This window comes from Lytechinus pictus, chromosome 16, assembly GCF_037042905.1.
Source record: "Lytechinus pictus isolate F3 Inbred chromosome 16, Lp3.0, whole genome shotgun sequence".
NCBI classification, from domain to species: Eukaryota; Metazoa; Echinodermata; class Echinoidea; order Temnopleuroida; family Toxopneustidae; genus Lytechinus; species Lytechinus pictus.
The window spans coordinates 2,073,175-2,090,997 of record NC_087260.1 but is presented as its reverse complement, the minus strand read 5'-3'; the positions used below and the strand labels follow the sequence as shown (position 1 = coordinate 2,090,997).

Here is a 17,823-nt window from a genome sequence, read left to right as displayed (position 1 = left end):
TTTTACTTAAATTGTCCACTTAGTTATCAAGTCTATCCGTATTTCTTTCAAGTGTCAACATGTAAAGATGTTTCATGAACTATATGGATAAAGAGGTTATACCAGGGGCGGATCCAGGATTTTCCAAGGGGGGGGGGACATTTTCCCGATGAAAATTTAAAAGGTAAAAATTAGGTTTCCACCTAAAATTTAAGGTAATTTCTTCCGCAAAAAAAATGAGTAGCCAAAAAAGGTCCTCGCTTTCAAAGGGGGGGAGGGGGTGGCACACTTCGGTAAAAATAGAATATTTACATTAAGAATTTTGATTATGGCTCCAAAAAGGGAGGGCACGAGCCCCCCCCCCCCGCCCTGGATTTGCCTTTTGTTTGTATTATCATTAGAATGAACAAAAAAAAAGAAATTTGAGGGTATATTTTCAGTGTAAAGGAAGAAAGAAAAAAAATTGAGAAGCCAAAAATAAATAAATAAATAAATAAAAAGGGCCTCGCTTTCAAAGGGGCGGGGGCACACATCGGTAAAAAATGGCATATTCAAATTGAAAATATTGATTATGGCTCTAAAAAGGGGGCACGAGCCCCCCCCCCTGGATCCGCCTGTGGTTTGTACTAAACTCCTAAAAAAAGTTTTAAAATCCGATTTTGATCGATAATCCCTCCTATGAGTTCATCATTTAATTCTCTTTAAAATGATACCCTACATCATTATGATTATCGTTCACATGGAGGTGCAGTGCCTTAAAATGTGGGGCAAGGTCAAAATTCAAAAGTTGCAAAATTACACAATATTGAAAGTCACTTCTCTTTTTTCCGATGTGATGGGTGAGTTTGTCAGCGGTTTTTCTTGTTTTCATGCACCTAAACATTAACATGGAATCAAACACATCTCCACAAGCAAACATAAAAACAAACAAACATGCATGGGTATTTCAAACCACGACTCAAATCCGTTATCTCACAGAACCATCACTACATAAACCACAACAAAACATATAAAATGAAGAAGCAGGGTTTGATTTTAATGGAATTTCATCCCTATTGACACAGACAAAAGAATGATGTTCTTTATTGACCCTTCATGACTATTTCTGCTCGTTTTGCAGCTTGCGAATTCAGACCTCATCCAACACTTTTTAATCCTGCTCTTTTCGTGATGGCATGATCATATGGTGTCATTTTAAAGAAAACTAAATGATCTGTAGAATGATATCATATATGCATTGTGTAAAATTGGGAGTTGGGAGAAATTAATGGCCAAAGTCAGATTTCCAAACTTTTTTGAGGGGTTTATTATTAGAGTGAACAAAAATAGAAATTTGAAGGTATATTTTCAGTGTAAAGGGGGAGAGTTGTTCATGTGTGCCATCGCTTATCCTTTCCTATTGCCAACCACTAGCGTACCTACGGGGGGGGGGCAGTCTGCCCCCCCGACGAGCCACAACCCATGCAAAAAAAGTATCCCTGCCCCCCCTGACGAGCATGAAAAACTTTTTTTTGCCCCCCCCTGACGAGCTTGAAGACCTCTATTGCCCTCCCCCCTGACGAGCTTGAAGACCTTGTCAATTTTTTTCTGGTACGAAAACCTTTATTTGTGATCGAAGACCTTTTTTTTTTTTTTTTTTTTTTTTTTTGCTTGTCAAATTTTTTGGCGGACGGTTTTGCCCCCACTGTGGAAAATCCTAGGTACGCCACTGTTGCCAACTGAAGGATCTCCAGCTTGATCGGCATTCAAAAGTTTCTTACTGTTTGTTCAATAATTGTCCTCAACTTTAATTGATCTCATTCTGTGATATTCCTGTTTCTTAAAAAAAAATGTTCAGGGTTTTATTCTGCTTTTAAAGAAATATTTGATGATCTGGACATGCAGGAGTTCTCATGGTTTGGACGTGACATTAATCAGTTATGAATCATTTTACTGAAATTGGTGAAAATTGTTGGGTTGAAACTTTCAATTGTCAGTGATCGCGATGTACACCAACCGCTGTGTTGGCTTTATCAGGCGATATTGGTGAACAATTTTCACCAACTCCAGTAAAAAAAAAACCCCAACAGACTAATTTTACAAGTCGATAACTGGATGAACCATAATAGTCATGGGTCTGGACGTGACTTCAAATAATTAACTGCTTTTATCATAACTCCATTAATCCGCTATGTCCTTGGGTGAATTCCCGTCATAATTTCTTAGTATGTTCCGTTCGTTTTTTGCACCCATTAAAGCTAACGATAGATGGACTCTCTCTCTCTCTAAAAACCCAAAGTTCGCCAAGTTTATGTTAGCCTGAAAACATCCCTCCTTATGCATCATCTGCCTTTATATTTCAGGGATAGTTGTTTGAATTATGATGATCTATCTTCTCCCAGCTTTGTTGTCTTAAAACTCCCAAATCCCCTCCTCGTTCACTCTTGCTGTTACTTTTTTCTTACTCTATTTCTCATAAGGAGAAAGAAGTACACAATAGCTAGTTTTTTTTCTTTCAAACTAATCCTACAACATTGGTACATTCTCTCAGAACAAAAAACATTGCATGATAAAGGAAAACAATCATCTGTTCTTGAACTGTTAGAAGTTTTATTGGACAATCTGCTACGTTGTGACGAAATTGGGAAAAGGCGAACGTTTAAAAACGTGAAATAACTCAGATACCAGAATATTCGCCATATACTTAATGAATGTCGATCACATTCGCTCAGCCTCTTTCAAGCCTTTTTCTTATAACATGCAAATCAATTATTTCATCCAGAGAGGGGCAATTCTGTGGTATTTTCCTTATGTTTTTCACATTTGCCACACCTACCAGAATTCCTAGGGGTAGGGTGCTTCCTATGGAGAATAATACACGCAGCACCCCCTAGGAAAATCTTGGGGTGCTTGGGTTTCAGCACCCCCGCTTCCTTGGGCCGTGGTATAAACTGGAGCGAGTCCTAGTATTTTTTGTGTTTTTTATGGGAGGGGGAGGGGGGGGGGTTCGAGGTGACATTTACATGATGAATTGTATTGTGTAGTATTTATTTTCCGTCAATTTAAAACAATAACCATGATATATTATATTAACAATTACAAAGAAAATTTGAAGTTGACGTCATAAACAAAACAGCCGGGGAATTGTATATACAGTTACATAAATATATATATCATAATCGAATTTTAATACTTGTCTCCCTCTTTCAAACTTTTCACCCTTTCTATTTAGTTTTGAAATAAAAATAAAAAAATCACTGAGAAGCTGAGACCCGGTCTACCCCCCCCCCCTTTAAAGCTACACAGTATTAATGATCTGTAGCATGGTATAATCACAACACACTTAAAAGAAAAATGTATATCACATGTAATTAACAAGATAATATTATACTTTGGTATTAAAACAATGTGATCAAACTGTCATTAGTAATATTGCTAAAACTATTATCGAAATCGGAAAAGTTCTATTGAAATATCCTTGACTTTGGTAATTGCGTTTCAGATAAAATGAAACTGTATGTTCATCGCATAACCTTAGGGGAACTGAAAAAACGATATAAACGAATCAAATAACGTAGACTGGATATCAGTACTAAAGAAACATTGATTATTGCATTGGTTAAAAAAGGCACTAAGTGAAATTCACAATGAAATATAATGATCAACTATATGAAACATAATTTTTTATCTTTAGCTACGTACATAAACGTCAGGGACGTTTATGTACGTATGAGAGTATTATGAGAGTAGATGGAGGGGGGGGGGGTACGCGGGATTGAACATGCATAGAGTAAAACATTGATGGGTATCTTAACGCTTTAAAACATGCTTGGATAAAAGTTACGTTAAAAAATACGTAAAAGTCAGGAAAATTAACGTAATAATTACGCTAAAAATATCATTGAAAATGGAAGGGGGGTGGCTAAAATAGCCTTTCTCGCGGTTCTGCGACCCCTACAGGTAAGATGGGAAAAAACATGATGAGATGATAAATTACCTAAAATGATTGTTAACATCTTTCGAAATAAATAATTTTTCATTGTCATGTAAATTGAAAATGATTATCTAGTGTCAATTCAGCATATTATACAAACATTTCAGTGGATGTAATAGAAGATCATTGATTGTCGATTTGCACCGGAAGCAATGGTTAGTAATGAATAAACGCCACGTCTATCAAGATTTACACAACATGAATATGATTACATGAACAATTATACATCATTCTCAGACTAAATATACAAATAAAATAGAATCACAATATACTGGGCGCATTTTGGCAGACTGAAATGTTAAAATTAATACGTAATGTAATTCTTAACATGAACAAAAGAATCAAAAGTGGTAGACATCATTATGTCCGCGATATATATATATATATATATATATATATATATATATATATATATATATATATATATATATATATATATATATATATATATATATATATATATGTATATATATATATATATATGTATATGTATATATATATAAGCATCTTGGTTTTCCACGTATCGGCAATAATAATGATAAGACATCAGAAATGCGAAACAAATTCACGAGTAATGCAGTTTTTGAAGTGCCAACAATTAAGTTCTTTTATTCAATAAAAGAACTTAATTGTTGGCACTTCAAAAACTGCATTACTCGTGAATTTGTTTCGCATTTCTGATGTCTTATATATATATATTTTTTTTTTTTTGGGGGGGGGGGGTTAAGGAGACCCCATACATAATATGAGAAAAATAATTATTTCACAAATTCTATCATTTTCATTTCTAAGGGAATTCCATGTTTTCATTAAATAGGCATTCTGCTTGATCGACAGTGTTTTCAAATAGAAATAAAACAACATTTCACATAGTTCGACTACACAATATGGAGCATGAATAAATATGATATAACCTTTCTTTTATCACTGATCGGGAAATAATCAAGGAAGGCTGATTAAGTGATGGAAGAAAACTTATCTTAGTATGAGCCGCACATTTTATAAGTGCCATGGTGGCTCAGTGGTACCCCGCCCACCTCATGAACGGGAGGTCATAGATTCGATCCCCGACCGAGTCATAAAAAGGGACCTTCTGTCTTTTTGTCAGGAGCACCATGTACATGTTTTCAGTATGGAGAAGGGGAATCATAACATTATTACATTTGTTGGGCCTACTGGAAGAACAATTTAAAGGCAAAAGGCTTGAAGTGGCTCTTCTGAGTGAATAAGAATTATCCTTGTTTATATTTATTGGGAACACCAATGAGATTGTCAACGCATTATGGAGTGTCAATGTGCAGTCGCAGGTGACGAACGCTGATGTCGGATGCAAGAACCAAGATAAAAAGTTTAATATCAATAAATATTTTTGAAAATAGATGTGACATGAGACCTTTTGTTATTCACTACCTCCAAGGACTCCAACTGTGAAGGTCTCCGTGTTGGGTAAAGTTTCTATGCGGCCCTCCTCGGCACGCCTGAAAGTAGTTGGAGTCTCCGATTTTCCGAACCGGAGGGGCGCTGTACTTTGACAGTTTAGGAAGGACCCGACAGAATGATTCCGGATAGAGATCCGGGTAGACCCTCTCTACCCGGCCCTCCCTCCGCCAGGCGAAGAACTCGTTGTAGAGGTTGTCATTCTTGTCGATCATCTTCAGGTAGTCAACGAGTTCTTCCTGCGAAGCGAAGTCACTGAGATGGACGAAAGAGTTTGGCGGAAGGAGACGCTCGTACGACTCCCGTTTGCCGCCGTAGACGATGGGTACCAACCCACTCATGAGACTATTCACCCACACCTTCTCACTGACGTACTCATCGCAAGGTGCGTTCTCAAGAGCTAGATAGAACTTATAGATCTTCTGTTGCTGCGTGCAGATGGGAGATAAAGGTGGAAGGCATGTTAGTTTGCCGCACCTGCCGAAGGTATCAAAATCCAAGAGCTTCTCTAGATTCCGCACCCATTCCAGCCGCGGCCAGAAGGTGTTATTGCAATTGCTAGCTGTCCAGACTACAAGACTAGTCTTATTCTCTGCGTAGTTGATCATCTCCGTGTCCGTTGGCACACCCGGAACGTACCTACCGTACGGGAAATAAACATCGCTGTCAGAGTGATAGGTCATCGTGTAGTGGTACTGGATGTCTTTGATGGTATTGTCCCAGTGAGTCATCATCAGCGGGCATTCCATGGCGTAGAAAAATACCTTGACCCTCTTTGGAAGAATCTTCATGAGTCGCTCGGAGAGTTTAGGCATCTTATAGCGCAACTCCTGGGGAACAAGGTTGATCAGGACAGCGTCGCTCCGTGCTAAAAATCGCTCGTCCGCCGTCGGCCTCAGGGCGACATCGCACCTGTAACCAGGACACTCAACAAACATCGATGGAAACTCTCGGCGCTGCACAATCCGACTATCGTAGTAGGAACTGTTTACATCCTTCGCTTCTTTGAACGCCTGTTCTAGATTCACATACTCGCGCCAGTAATGAAAAGGTGCCATGCGAGGCGCGTAGATCGACAAGTACCTAATGCAGGTCTTTTTCGTGAGCTCTTCAGTAACCTGTTCAGCGGATCTCTCCCTTTTTGCAACGGTCTCCCTTTCTTGCTTTTCATTATCCAGAAGCTGATTCTGATCAGTTGTTTTGTTAGTACCGCTTGTGCTCTCCTCTTCCTCACTGTAATCATCTTTAGTACTATTGCTTCCTAGATGTGCTAAATTTCGAACGATTTCATTTAAGTTAAGGGGCTTCAAATCATCTTCTGCATTCAACTTATCTGCTCCAATCTGCGGAGACTTTATCAGCGAGGGAACTTCCGAGTGCTTCCCCGATAACTCGGCGACATCTCGCCTTTTATCAGAGTCCCTTTTCTCTTTCCCTAGGGGCATTATGTAACCGTTCCGTACTAGCAGGATGAATACAGTATGAAAAGCGAGGCATGCCAATATGATAACCAGTCCTGATTTGATTCCTATCCGCACGTTACACAGGTGGCGAAGGGTCCGTCGTAAAGACATCGTGCTTCCACCCTAAGTACAGAAAAAAAAGAAAAAAATGGCAAGAATATTGATGATAATAATTCATTAAGGTGATGGCACAGTAAGTATGCATGTTTCACCATTGGGAATCATACAAGAGGGGTACATTATCAACTATATCAATTAAACAAAACATGATCAAAAAGAATATAACACTCTAATAAACTGAACATGTTTCCAGGTTTATCTTCAGCCTAAAATCATAAACAGAGTCATTGGTGAAGGTGAATTGGAACATGGTGAATTTAATTCAAAAGAAACGAAAATTCAATTATGTCGGTGATAGGTCAGTAGGGTGACGGGGGGGGGGGGGTGATTGAATAGGGGGTGATTAAAGTCGCCTTGACTAAATAGGGGTCGATTTAATTCGCCTTGTCTCACCTACCTTTGTATTCTTTTAACTACGTTCCTCAAATTTTCATGATATCCAGATTGCATAAAATACTAATGACTATAATTATGATTTTAGGCTGAAGATGAAGTGTAAACCTTGAAAAGATGTTCCGTTTATTAAAATGTTATGGTTTTTTTTTTCATTATCTTTGTCTTCAAGTTGATATTGTGTTGTTCTTTTGGAAATATTAAATAAGTTTCAAACATAAGATTTTGGTCCTTCTTGGGGGACCAGGAAACCCTCTCCACTAGGTACTGTACAAACATCGAAATTCGAGTCGCCTCACAGTAAAAGTAGCACAGATGTAATGGTAGCAGTAGTATACTATGGTTGGTGATGGTGGTGGAGATGGAACTATCTTCATTCGAATATCACAGTTCATTATATTTTAAATACGATTTACGGCTTTCAACTCAGTAAATAAGGTCGCATTGATCGATCTATCTGATAAGTAAGAAAAAAATAGTCATTGTCTACACTGATTTTTTATTACGATCGACCCTAAGTATATTAATATAATTTTGTTTCGTTCTGTAAACGCTGAGTATTGATACTTACATTGTAGATCTCCATCTTGATTTAAGCAGTAATGAAATTCTCTAACAAATTTAATGAGTCATTTGCTCTATTCCTTTTAACTAGTAACCCGCGTCAGTAATTCCTTCATTGCTTTTACACAGATATGCGAAACTCTCGTGGATATGCCTTGAACTTCGGACAATTCTACATCCAAGCTCCGAAGACCATCTTTAGACATAGATGACCAGAGTAATACAAAATTATATTTGAATATCCAGAAGGATGTTGTCCGCAAAATAGGTTGCTTTATTAAAGCATCGTCATACTGCATTGAGAAAAAGACCATCCATGACGAATGTCTGATGAAGATTGCAACCTCACTTGTGGAATTTTGCAAAACAAAAATACAGGTTGAATTCAACGATTGTGCAAAAGAATGTTTTCTCGTGTCATCAGAAAAATCAGACGATCCCTTTCACTGATCAAAGACTGCACTGCGAATTTCACTAGCAAGCATTTAATCGTCTATAGCATATGTCATAAGTCTGTACTACATGTATAGACAACCCTCTATGTCCTGGAGGCAAGCAAGAGTCCTTTACGCTTCGGCTTGGGGACATCGGAACCTATCTGAGGCGGATCCAGGATTCACAAGGGGAGGGGGTCATAAAAAAAGAATGGCAATAAAAAAATAAGGTTTATCACCATTCACCACTCAAGGGAGAATTTCTATTTAAAAAGACAAGCAAAAAGGAAAGGGAAAGAAATGCGGGGAGTGGAAAAGGGCGGGGGTGGTAACAAGACTTTCTAGTTGACCCACCCCCCTCAATTCCATATGCTCTATTTCATAAGTACTGCTTTTTTGTAAAATGTCAATCCTTAAATTTGTATTTGATGTGTATACATGATATACTTTGTATCATGTTTGAATAAAAAAATGAATTTGAATTTCACTCAAACCACCAAGATCGATCCGCAGATGGAGCTCAAGTAGGTGAGTAAACTAATGGGGCGTTGCAAGAAACTTGCGATCAATTTCAAGTCTATTTTCAGTCCCTAAATCAATCATAGGTAATGCAATTAATTACAAATTTGCAACTGATTGCTAATCTGCCCCCTGAAACAAGGAGTGTAATCTGATTTGCTACAGCTAAAATTGATCAATCAATGTTGAAATTGCAACAGAATATTTGCAATTGATTGCAAATATTTTCTTGCAGAACCCCCTAAGTGTGACGAATCATTTACCTTCTGCTTGAATTCGTTTCTATTAAAACTTTAACAAGTTTATTCAGGTTATAAATGGCAAATATTACAGTATTTGCTTTTGTTCAAAAGTGCTTACAAAATGACAGAGTGCTCAGCCGATGTTCTTGACTCGGTTAGTTGCATTCGACTTTTCGGTTTGTTTTGCACTCTTGGGAAATGTTCATCAACTTATTCAAGAAGTGGTCCGATTGCATTTTTTTTCTTCTTTTCTTTATATAATTATTGTTTAGGCTTAGTATTCAATAAGACTTTGATAATTTGCAAAAGAGATTTTGACTTTTTTCTGCCACCCAGGTGTACTCTAAGTTTTACTGATTTTTTCACCCAATAATTGTACGATACATATATGTTTCATTGTAATTAAAACAAATATTTAATTGAATTGAAATGAATGGAATAAATAACCATGTCGTATTTTGTAGCTGACGAAGTCACACTTTTGCCTAAATTTGTGACATCATCTTTTATCATTATTCTCAGTAGGCACATGCATTTGTGTTAGTCACCAGACCGGCCACAGTGTAACAGTTCTTTGATTACTCTCATGATCATCAAGAACAGTGAGTTTACCATCATGCATTTTAACAACAAAATGTAGTAATTCTACTCAATGCGTAACATCTGTTACCCCAGTACTGAAAAAGTCGGGTCACTCTAACGTAGGGAGTTGGTGAAGACGAGTAAATACATGATTTAAATAAACATTTAAAACTTCAACTTTGTTTAGGAAATCCGAAATGTCGACCAATCAGTTCGTGCATGCCTTGTCATACAACTTACATCACGACCTACTTGATATGTTTACAAAAACCTAATTATTATTCATCATGTTTGTAATGGTTATCGGCAGGGGGAATACAAGCTCTTCTTTCTGACAAAAAGCCCCCCTTTGTCGTTTGGCAAGGACCAAAAAACGAGAGCAAACATGAGATTTAAATACCAATCTCTAAGAAGAATAAGGCTAAATGTACTTTACTGTATGTAAATACTGTTCAGAATCAGAATCAAAGGACGAGGTTTCTGATTGAAACTTAGAAGAACGGGTAGTAATGTGACGCACTGGCCCGTTTTCTGAAGTCGGGTTTAACTTAGACCAGGGTCCAACTCTGTGCTAAAATCATGGGAAGCAAAAAACCTTATGATTTTGTTGAACATTGTATGTTTGTCATGTTTACTATGCTTTTCACGAAGTCTTTCAAAGTGAAGAAAATATTTTTTTTTTCATTCGCAGACAATTATTAAAGAGTCAAATGAGCTGATCGATTGAACCTTTACTTCTAGATATCTATGTCACGACTGGCTAGAGTTAACGTTAAACCCGACTTTAGAATATGGGCCAAGTGTTGGGATTTAAAGATTGAAAAGTGTAAATTTTTGATTGGGGTCTACATGCCCTCCATCTACTGTCCTTTTGGTCTCACCCCACCTGGTCTAATCCTAGTTCATCAAGTCCTGCTTGCTATAATTACCATTTAACCCTTTCAATATTTTGTCTTATGTTCAGTTAGACTATACCCAATTGCACTCCCCCCAATCACTTACATCAGGAGGAAAGACCTGCGGGTCATAATGATTCAGTTCGCTTTTCGCCTCACAGGCACAGGTGACGTCAAACAAACAAACGAATAAAATTTAAATCTTGCCAAAGTAAAAAAGATAAATAGACGAATGGGAAATAAGACAATCTCAAGTTGGTATTATACTAATCTATATATTATGTAGGCCTATAAATTAGATACAATGTTGACCGAAACGGCCATCAGCCCAAAGTGATAATAGACCGAATGGGTTTAACCCATGTGATATTGGACTATATCTTAGATGTAGACTAACTGCTTGTACTTTTAGACAGAGTGAATATATTCCTCTCGAAGTCGAGTCGACAAGATCGTGTGGTCCAGTGGTTAGAGCATTGGACTCATAATCGGAAGGTTGTGAGTTCGAATCCCCACTCTGCTATTTGATAAAAGGCCCGAGAGTAATATTTCTTGTCTATAAGGTCAACCAATATGACTGATTAACATAGACGTAATAATAATTGGTTATATACCAGCTTGGCGTTTACCAGCAATAATGCTGTCCTGCCGAGTTCCTACGGGAGTTACCGTAAACAGTAACAGAAGTAGCTTATTGTATAGTCTGGCTAAATTGTTTTCGCTTGGTCGATGTTACTTTATGTCAGGCAATCACCAAATAACTTGATATGGATGTTATTGTGACCAACCCATCATGAGTTCTTGCATCTCCTCTTAATTAAAGGACGGCATAATAAATACAAACCAAATGAGTTGATCTAACACTTACTAGGGTTTTTTATTGATCAGAACAAACGTATTTCTAGTAAAAATTTAAGAATTATCAAGCAAACTAAATATTTCTCAAAAGCAAATTGACATTTTGACTAGGAACCAGCTTTCTTCGTCATAGCTAGTATTTGTAGTCGCTAGAAATAGCTGTAGTATTAGTATGAGTAATAGTAGTAATAGTAATAAGAGTAGCAGAAGAGGTAATAGCAGAGGTACTAGTTAGTATAGTAGTAGCAGTTGTAGTAGTAGTAAACAGTTGTAGTAGTATTAGTAGTATTAGGAGTAGCAGTAGTAGTAGTAGCAATAGTAGTAGTAGTAGTAGTAGTAGAAGTAGTAGTAGAAGTTGCTAGTAATAAGAGTAAAAGTAGTAGTAGTAGTAGTAGTAGTAGTAGTAGTAGTAGTAGAAGTAGTAGTAGTGTAGTAGTAGTAGTAGTCGAAGTAGTAGTAGTATAGTATAGCAGCAGTAGTAGAATTAGTAGCAGTAGTAGTTGCAGTAGTCATATAGTAGTCGTAGTAGTCGTATAGTCGTCTAAGTAGTCGTAGTAGTAGTAGTAGCAGTGGCAGTAGCGGTAGAGGACGGTAGCTAGTATAGTAGTAGCAGTTGTAGTAGTAGTAACAACAGTTGTATTATTATTATTATTATTATTATTATTATTATTATTATTATTATTAGTAGTAGTAGTAGTAGTAGTTGTAGTAGTAGTAGTAGTAGTAGTAGTAGTAGTAGTAGTAGTAGAAGTTGCTAGTAATAAGAGTAGTAGTAGTAGAAGAAGAAGTAGAAGTAGTAGTAGTAGTAGTAGTAGTAGTAGTAGTAGTAGTAGTAGTAGTAGTAGTAGTAGTAGTAGTAGTAGTAGTAAGAGTAGTAGTAGTAGTAGTAGTAGTAGTAGTAGTAGTAGTAGCAGTAGTAGTAGTAGTAGTAGTAGTAATAATATAGTAGCAGTTGTAGTAGTATTTCTTTAAAAATGATAGTTCTAGTCGTAGTAACGAAAATTCCTAATTGAAAAATATATATTTGAAAAAAATGTCACGTCGTTTTAATTTTAGAAAATTAATATAGGCATATCTTACGACTTTTTATATACATCTCCTCTGTTGTAATTGTTTAATACAATTTCTTCACGTCAAAACTCCAGCTCATTCCAATATACTATGCCTATACACATATATTAGTAACTTCCGTTATATATACCTACGTTTTTGGAAAAGGTTTTAAGATCACTTGAAGGGGTGTCTATTCCCTTTACATGCTGATGAGATGATATTTCCAAGTTATAAAGTAGATCCTGGTCAACTGGAATCGAAGTGTCTATTTCTCCCGACATCTGCAGTTAAATGCCTTCCCATCAACCTGATCACAGACGTTTGATCCAGAGTGTCGGTCTAGCTGATTTCAAGGAATCACATGTCAACTCTAAATAGTTAAAGCAGTAGCAATTTGAAGAATAACGGGTTTTCAATATTAGATGACCGACCTGAGTTTGTTAAAAGTAGTGATAATGCGAGTAATTAGAGGTGCACGATCCTTGACACACCCAATTGTACTCAACAGCGATGCATTCACAAATTATGTGTGTAACTTCTCATTATTATGTAACAGTGCTACAGCATATGAAATGAGTACCACTACTATCAAGTAAAGCGAACGCTTTTCTTTGTGCAAAGGCTTATCTGCTATTGTCCTTTTTAAGCACAAGGGGGGTGGTTTGGAGGTAGCCAAGCACTTTCCGTGTTAGTGAGAGTGGGTGAATGGATCTGGGGATCCCTCGGGTGTGGTGAAGGGCGTTCACTATTGTTGTGCAGTAATTCGGTCAGACACGTGAAGGTCAGATGAAGGTTAATCACTCAGAATTAAAATAACATAATCATGATTATTGGCCCCCGACCGTTGAAACATAGATCAGTGAATATATATTTTAATCAACACTTCACTTCTTTTTATCCGGAATTATCAAACATTATGTTGTTTTGTTTTCTTTTATGTTAATATGACCTAGCTATTTCCTTTTTATTTGTTTTTACTCTGATATATTGCTAATCAATGTTCCTATATTTCTCATCTAAATTCAGATTGATTTTTTTTTCTCAAATAATTTATATTGCGTTATTTATCGTACTTTGTTTCGTTATAAATTGGATTGTTTTTCTTTTCATCAGTCATTTTATATCAGTAATAATGATTAATCATATTAATGTCATATTTTACCCACTTCAATTTCGAAAGCTAATAGTCCGGGGGCTGGGGGAGTTTATTCGGTTACACTTCGTAATTCCAAAGGTTCGTAATTCCGAAGGTTCGTAATTCCGAAACACGCAAATTGCCTACACCTCGATGTTCGTTAATCCGAAAACGTAAAAGTGTTCGTTAATACGAACATTTGTGGCGTTATTCCGAAGGTTCGTTAATCCGAAAACGAAATAAGGTTCGATGTTCCGAAGGTTCGTTAATCCGAAAACGAAATAAGGTTCGTTGTTCCGAAGGTTCGTTATTCCGAAAACGAAATAAGGTTAGTTAATCATTTAGTTTTTGGACTAACGAACCTTCAGAATTACGAACCTCATTTCTTTTTCGGATTAACGAACCTTCGGAATTACGAACCTCACTTCGTTTTCGGACTTAATAACCTTCGGAATTACGAACCTTTGGAAAAACGAACCTTCGGAATAATGAATCTTCGGAATAACCGAACCTTTGGAATAACGAAGCTTCGGAATTACGAATGTATGCGGTTTATTCAGCTGATCGGGTACAAAGGTTTGATGGTCCCAACATGTTGGCATGATACCAGTGGTCAAGAAAATATGTAGTTATTTTCTATATCTGCTACATTATAACGAAGTGCTGGCATATCGAAGCCTTACCCCCTCAGGGCACACAACCCCTATTTCGTATATTGCCCATTTCTAGGAAAATTCGCAATTTTGGAGCCTCATTGAGACAAACGGCGTTTCTGCTTTGCAGAAAGTAACTTTTATTGTTTTGTAACTCATGGGAGACAAAAAAGTAGGATTTTCTCCATCAACTTCATTTGAAGACGTGCTCGCACGCAGAAGCCCACCCCCGTCAGAGGCTGCCGAATCCCCCACCCTTTTGCCTATTTTCCCACTTAATCAGTTTATTGAATAATTCACAGTTTTTTGACCCCCTCGTTCAGGCAAAATAGCATTCCTGCTATATGAGGAAGCCAATTTGATTTTTTTAAAGCAACTTAAAGATGAAAGAATGAGCTTTTTCTTCTATCAGCTACATGCACAAAACGTGCTGGCGCATTCAGGGGCTGTTGAAGTCACCCCACCTTTTTGCCAATTTTCCCTCTTTATTGGAAAATTCTCAGTGTTTAGCTCCATTGATGCAAAAAAGGTATTTCTGCTATGAAGTAAAACCCTTTTATTATTTTAACTTCCCTGGGCTTGGGGATGAAAGAGTAGGCTCTTTAAATAAAGAAGGGCTGGCACATCGACGCCTACCCTCTTCAGGGGCTGCCGAATATTAAGTCACCCCATCCTGTTTATCCATTTTGTCTAATTATTAGAAAATTCGTCATTTGGAGTCACCATTGAGGCAAAGTGCGTTTCTGATATAATAGTAAAGTCACTTTTATTATTTTTAACCACCTGGAAATGAAAAAGAAGGCTTTATTATATATATCAGCTACATATAAAAAGGTGCTGGCACATCGACGCCTACCCTCTTCAGTTGCTTCAAATTGGCAGATTTTTCCATAAATTGGCAAAATACGGAAAGGGGGGGGGGGGAATTCATCAGCCCCCTGAGGTGGTAGGCTTCGATGTGCCAGCACTTTGCTATATGTAGCAGATAGAGAAAATATACTACTTTTTCGTATCCAAGTGGTTTTAAGACAATGAAAGCGGTTCGCTATATAGGAGAAACATCTTTTTGCCTCAATATGGGCTTCAAATTTGCAGATTTTCTAATAAAAAGGTAAAACACGGAAGAGAGGTGGGTAATTTCAGGAGCCCCTGACTGGGGTAGGCTTTGCTGTACCAGCACTTCTTTATATGTAACTGATAGAGGAAAGGCAACTCCTTCGTCTCCATGTGGTTTGAAGACAATGAAAATAATTGCTTTTTAGCAGAAACAACTTTAAGCCTCAGTGGGGGCTCAAAGTTTCCAGATTTTCGAATAAAAAAGTAAAATACGGAAAAGGGGTGGGTAATTTCAGGAGCCCCTGACGGGCGAAGGCGGAGGTGTGAGAGCGCGTCTTCAAATGAAGCTGATAGAGAAAATCCTACCTTTCCGTCTCCCAGGAGTTACAAAGCAATAAAAGTGACTTTTCTGCAAAGCAGAAACGTCGTTTGTCATGTTTGTCTCAATGGAGCTCCAAAATGGCGAATTTTCCTAGAAATGGGCAAAATATGAAATAGGGGTAGGGTGTCTTCAGCTGCCCCCTGAGGGGATAGGCTTCAATGTGCCAGCACTTCATGATAATGTAACAGATATAGAAAATACTACTTATTTTATTTGCATCCAAGTGGTTTTAATATATATATTTTAAAATGGTAATCATACTCTAACCACATATGTTAAACTCCTAAGCGTAATTCTGTAGTACTATAAACACATGCAATACCCAATATTATACCTAATTTATATTATATGTAAATACTTTGTTCGTTCCATCTGATTTTCTTTGTAGGCCTGACGAAGGCCGATGATGGCCGAAAGCTTGCAATAAAAAAGGAAACCTGAGAGCTACGTCTCATTCGTCGTTTTTTCTGTCTTCCAAGTTATATATATATATATGTGTGTGTGTGTGTATATACAGTATATATATATATATATATATATATATATATATATATATACATACATACATATATACTTTAAAAAATCGCAGAAAACGAAAACAAATTTTGGTACGAAGAGAATCTATCAAAGATTAAAAAGTTGTTAGGATCTGAAGTTTTCGATTTTTGACCTCATACGAGCAACTGCCCATGTTATAATAATAAAATAATGAATAAAAAAAGCATGAATTCAACATTTTTAAAAATTTTAATAGTTCCTGACGACCTATTACTTTTTTTAAGAAGTTGTGTGAAATGAAAAAAAAAAAAAAATGAAAAAAGGCAAGTCGAATTTCCCATTGAAAATTGAAAACATTAAAAAAAAAAAAAATCACTTTTTTGTCAGAAGGGGTTAGATCCACAAAGATTTTTTGGAAAAGATATTTTTTTAAATATGAAGACAGGTAGATATCCCTTATACCAAATTTTATGTTCACATTGTAGGGTATCATGAAAATTTAGTTTCGCATAAGAATATTGCAATATGGGGGGGGGGGTAAGAAAATGATTTCCTGGAGTGGATCTAACCCCTTTCCAATCATCTCTTCTGAAGAGCTCATTTGTCAAAAGGGGTTAGATCCATTTTTTCGTAAATTTTATTGTTTTGTCTCAAAACCTAGTTTTAGTCGCTTTGATGATAGCATACATGTGTAGAACATTTGAAATTTACATTAAAACGTGAATAAAAGTGGCAAAGAAAATCAGTTTTTTATTAAAAAGGGATTGGATTCATTTGAGTTTGCTTGCAAAATGGGTTAGATCCACAATTATAATTTTTAGAAATATATATTAAAAAAATTAAAGACGGGTAGGTTTCTTTTGCACTCAATTTTATGTTCACATGATGGGGTAGTACATCATGACAATTTAGTTTCTCATAAGAAATATTGCAATATGGGAAAATAAAATAAAAACATGATTTTTCTCGAAATGGTCCAAAGTGGATCTAACCCCTTTTGCAACCAAACTATTCACCCGTAGAATTCAATAAAAGTATTTTCAAATATTGATGACGTCGTTAAAATACTGTTTTCTGATTGGCTGTTAACATTTGAGCAGAAATTACATGTTTCTAATTCTACAATAAGTTTCAAATTTTCAGAAACTAGTTTTAGATAAATTTCAGCAATAATTAAGCATATTAGCAAACAGCAAACACAAAAACAGGCAACCAAACCAGAAAAGTCTGTGCTCGGGGTACAAATAATTCAATTGGTGACTTGAGTATCGCTTAAAGAGGGCGCCCTACCATGAATCCGGAATTGTAAAATTCAAAGTGAAATTGTAAAAAAAAATGAAAAGGAGTATTCTATTCCCTGTGTACAATGATTAACCACACCTACATGAAATAAATTGGATTGATACCAGAAGTGGACAGTGAAATCTTTAAAATAATGATTCCAGTGATTAGAGGCCGGGTCCTCTGCAGGTTAATCAGTACAAGGCCCTACAGGGCCTACCTATTTCACCAAGAACGGCGCATACAAAGTTATTCCGAATCAGAGTCTCTCTCTACTATCTCAACAACTATTATGTCTTTGGTGA

The 17,823-nt window shown here is 36.7% G+C and overlaps 1 protein-coding gene across 1 annotated transcript; it reads right to left on the bottom strand.

Annotated features, from left to right (window-relative positions):
* Positions 1-4,672: 4,672 nt before the first annotated feature.
* On the bottom strand, positions 4,673-13,203 carry LOC129279616 (uncharacterized). Its single transcript, XM_054915716.2, has 2 exons — positions 12,666-13,203; positions 4,673-6,975 (listed from the first exon to the last, which is right to left on the bottom strand). The coding sequence occupies exons 1-2, from the start codon at positions 12,792-12,794 to the stop codon at positions 5,359-5,361; spliced, it is 1,746 nt and encodes a 581-aa protein (XP_054771691.2). The 5' UTR covers positions 12,795-13,203; the 3' UTR covers positions 4,673-5,358.
* Between the last annotated feature and the right edge of the window lie 4,620 nt (positions 13,204-17,823).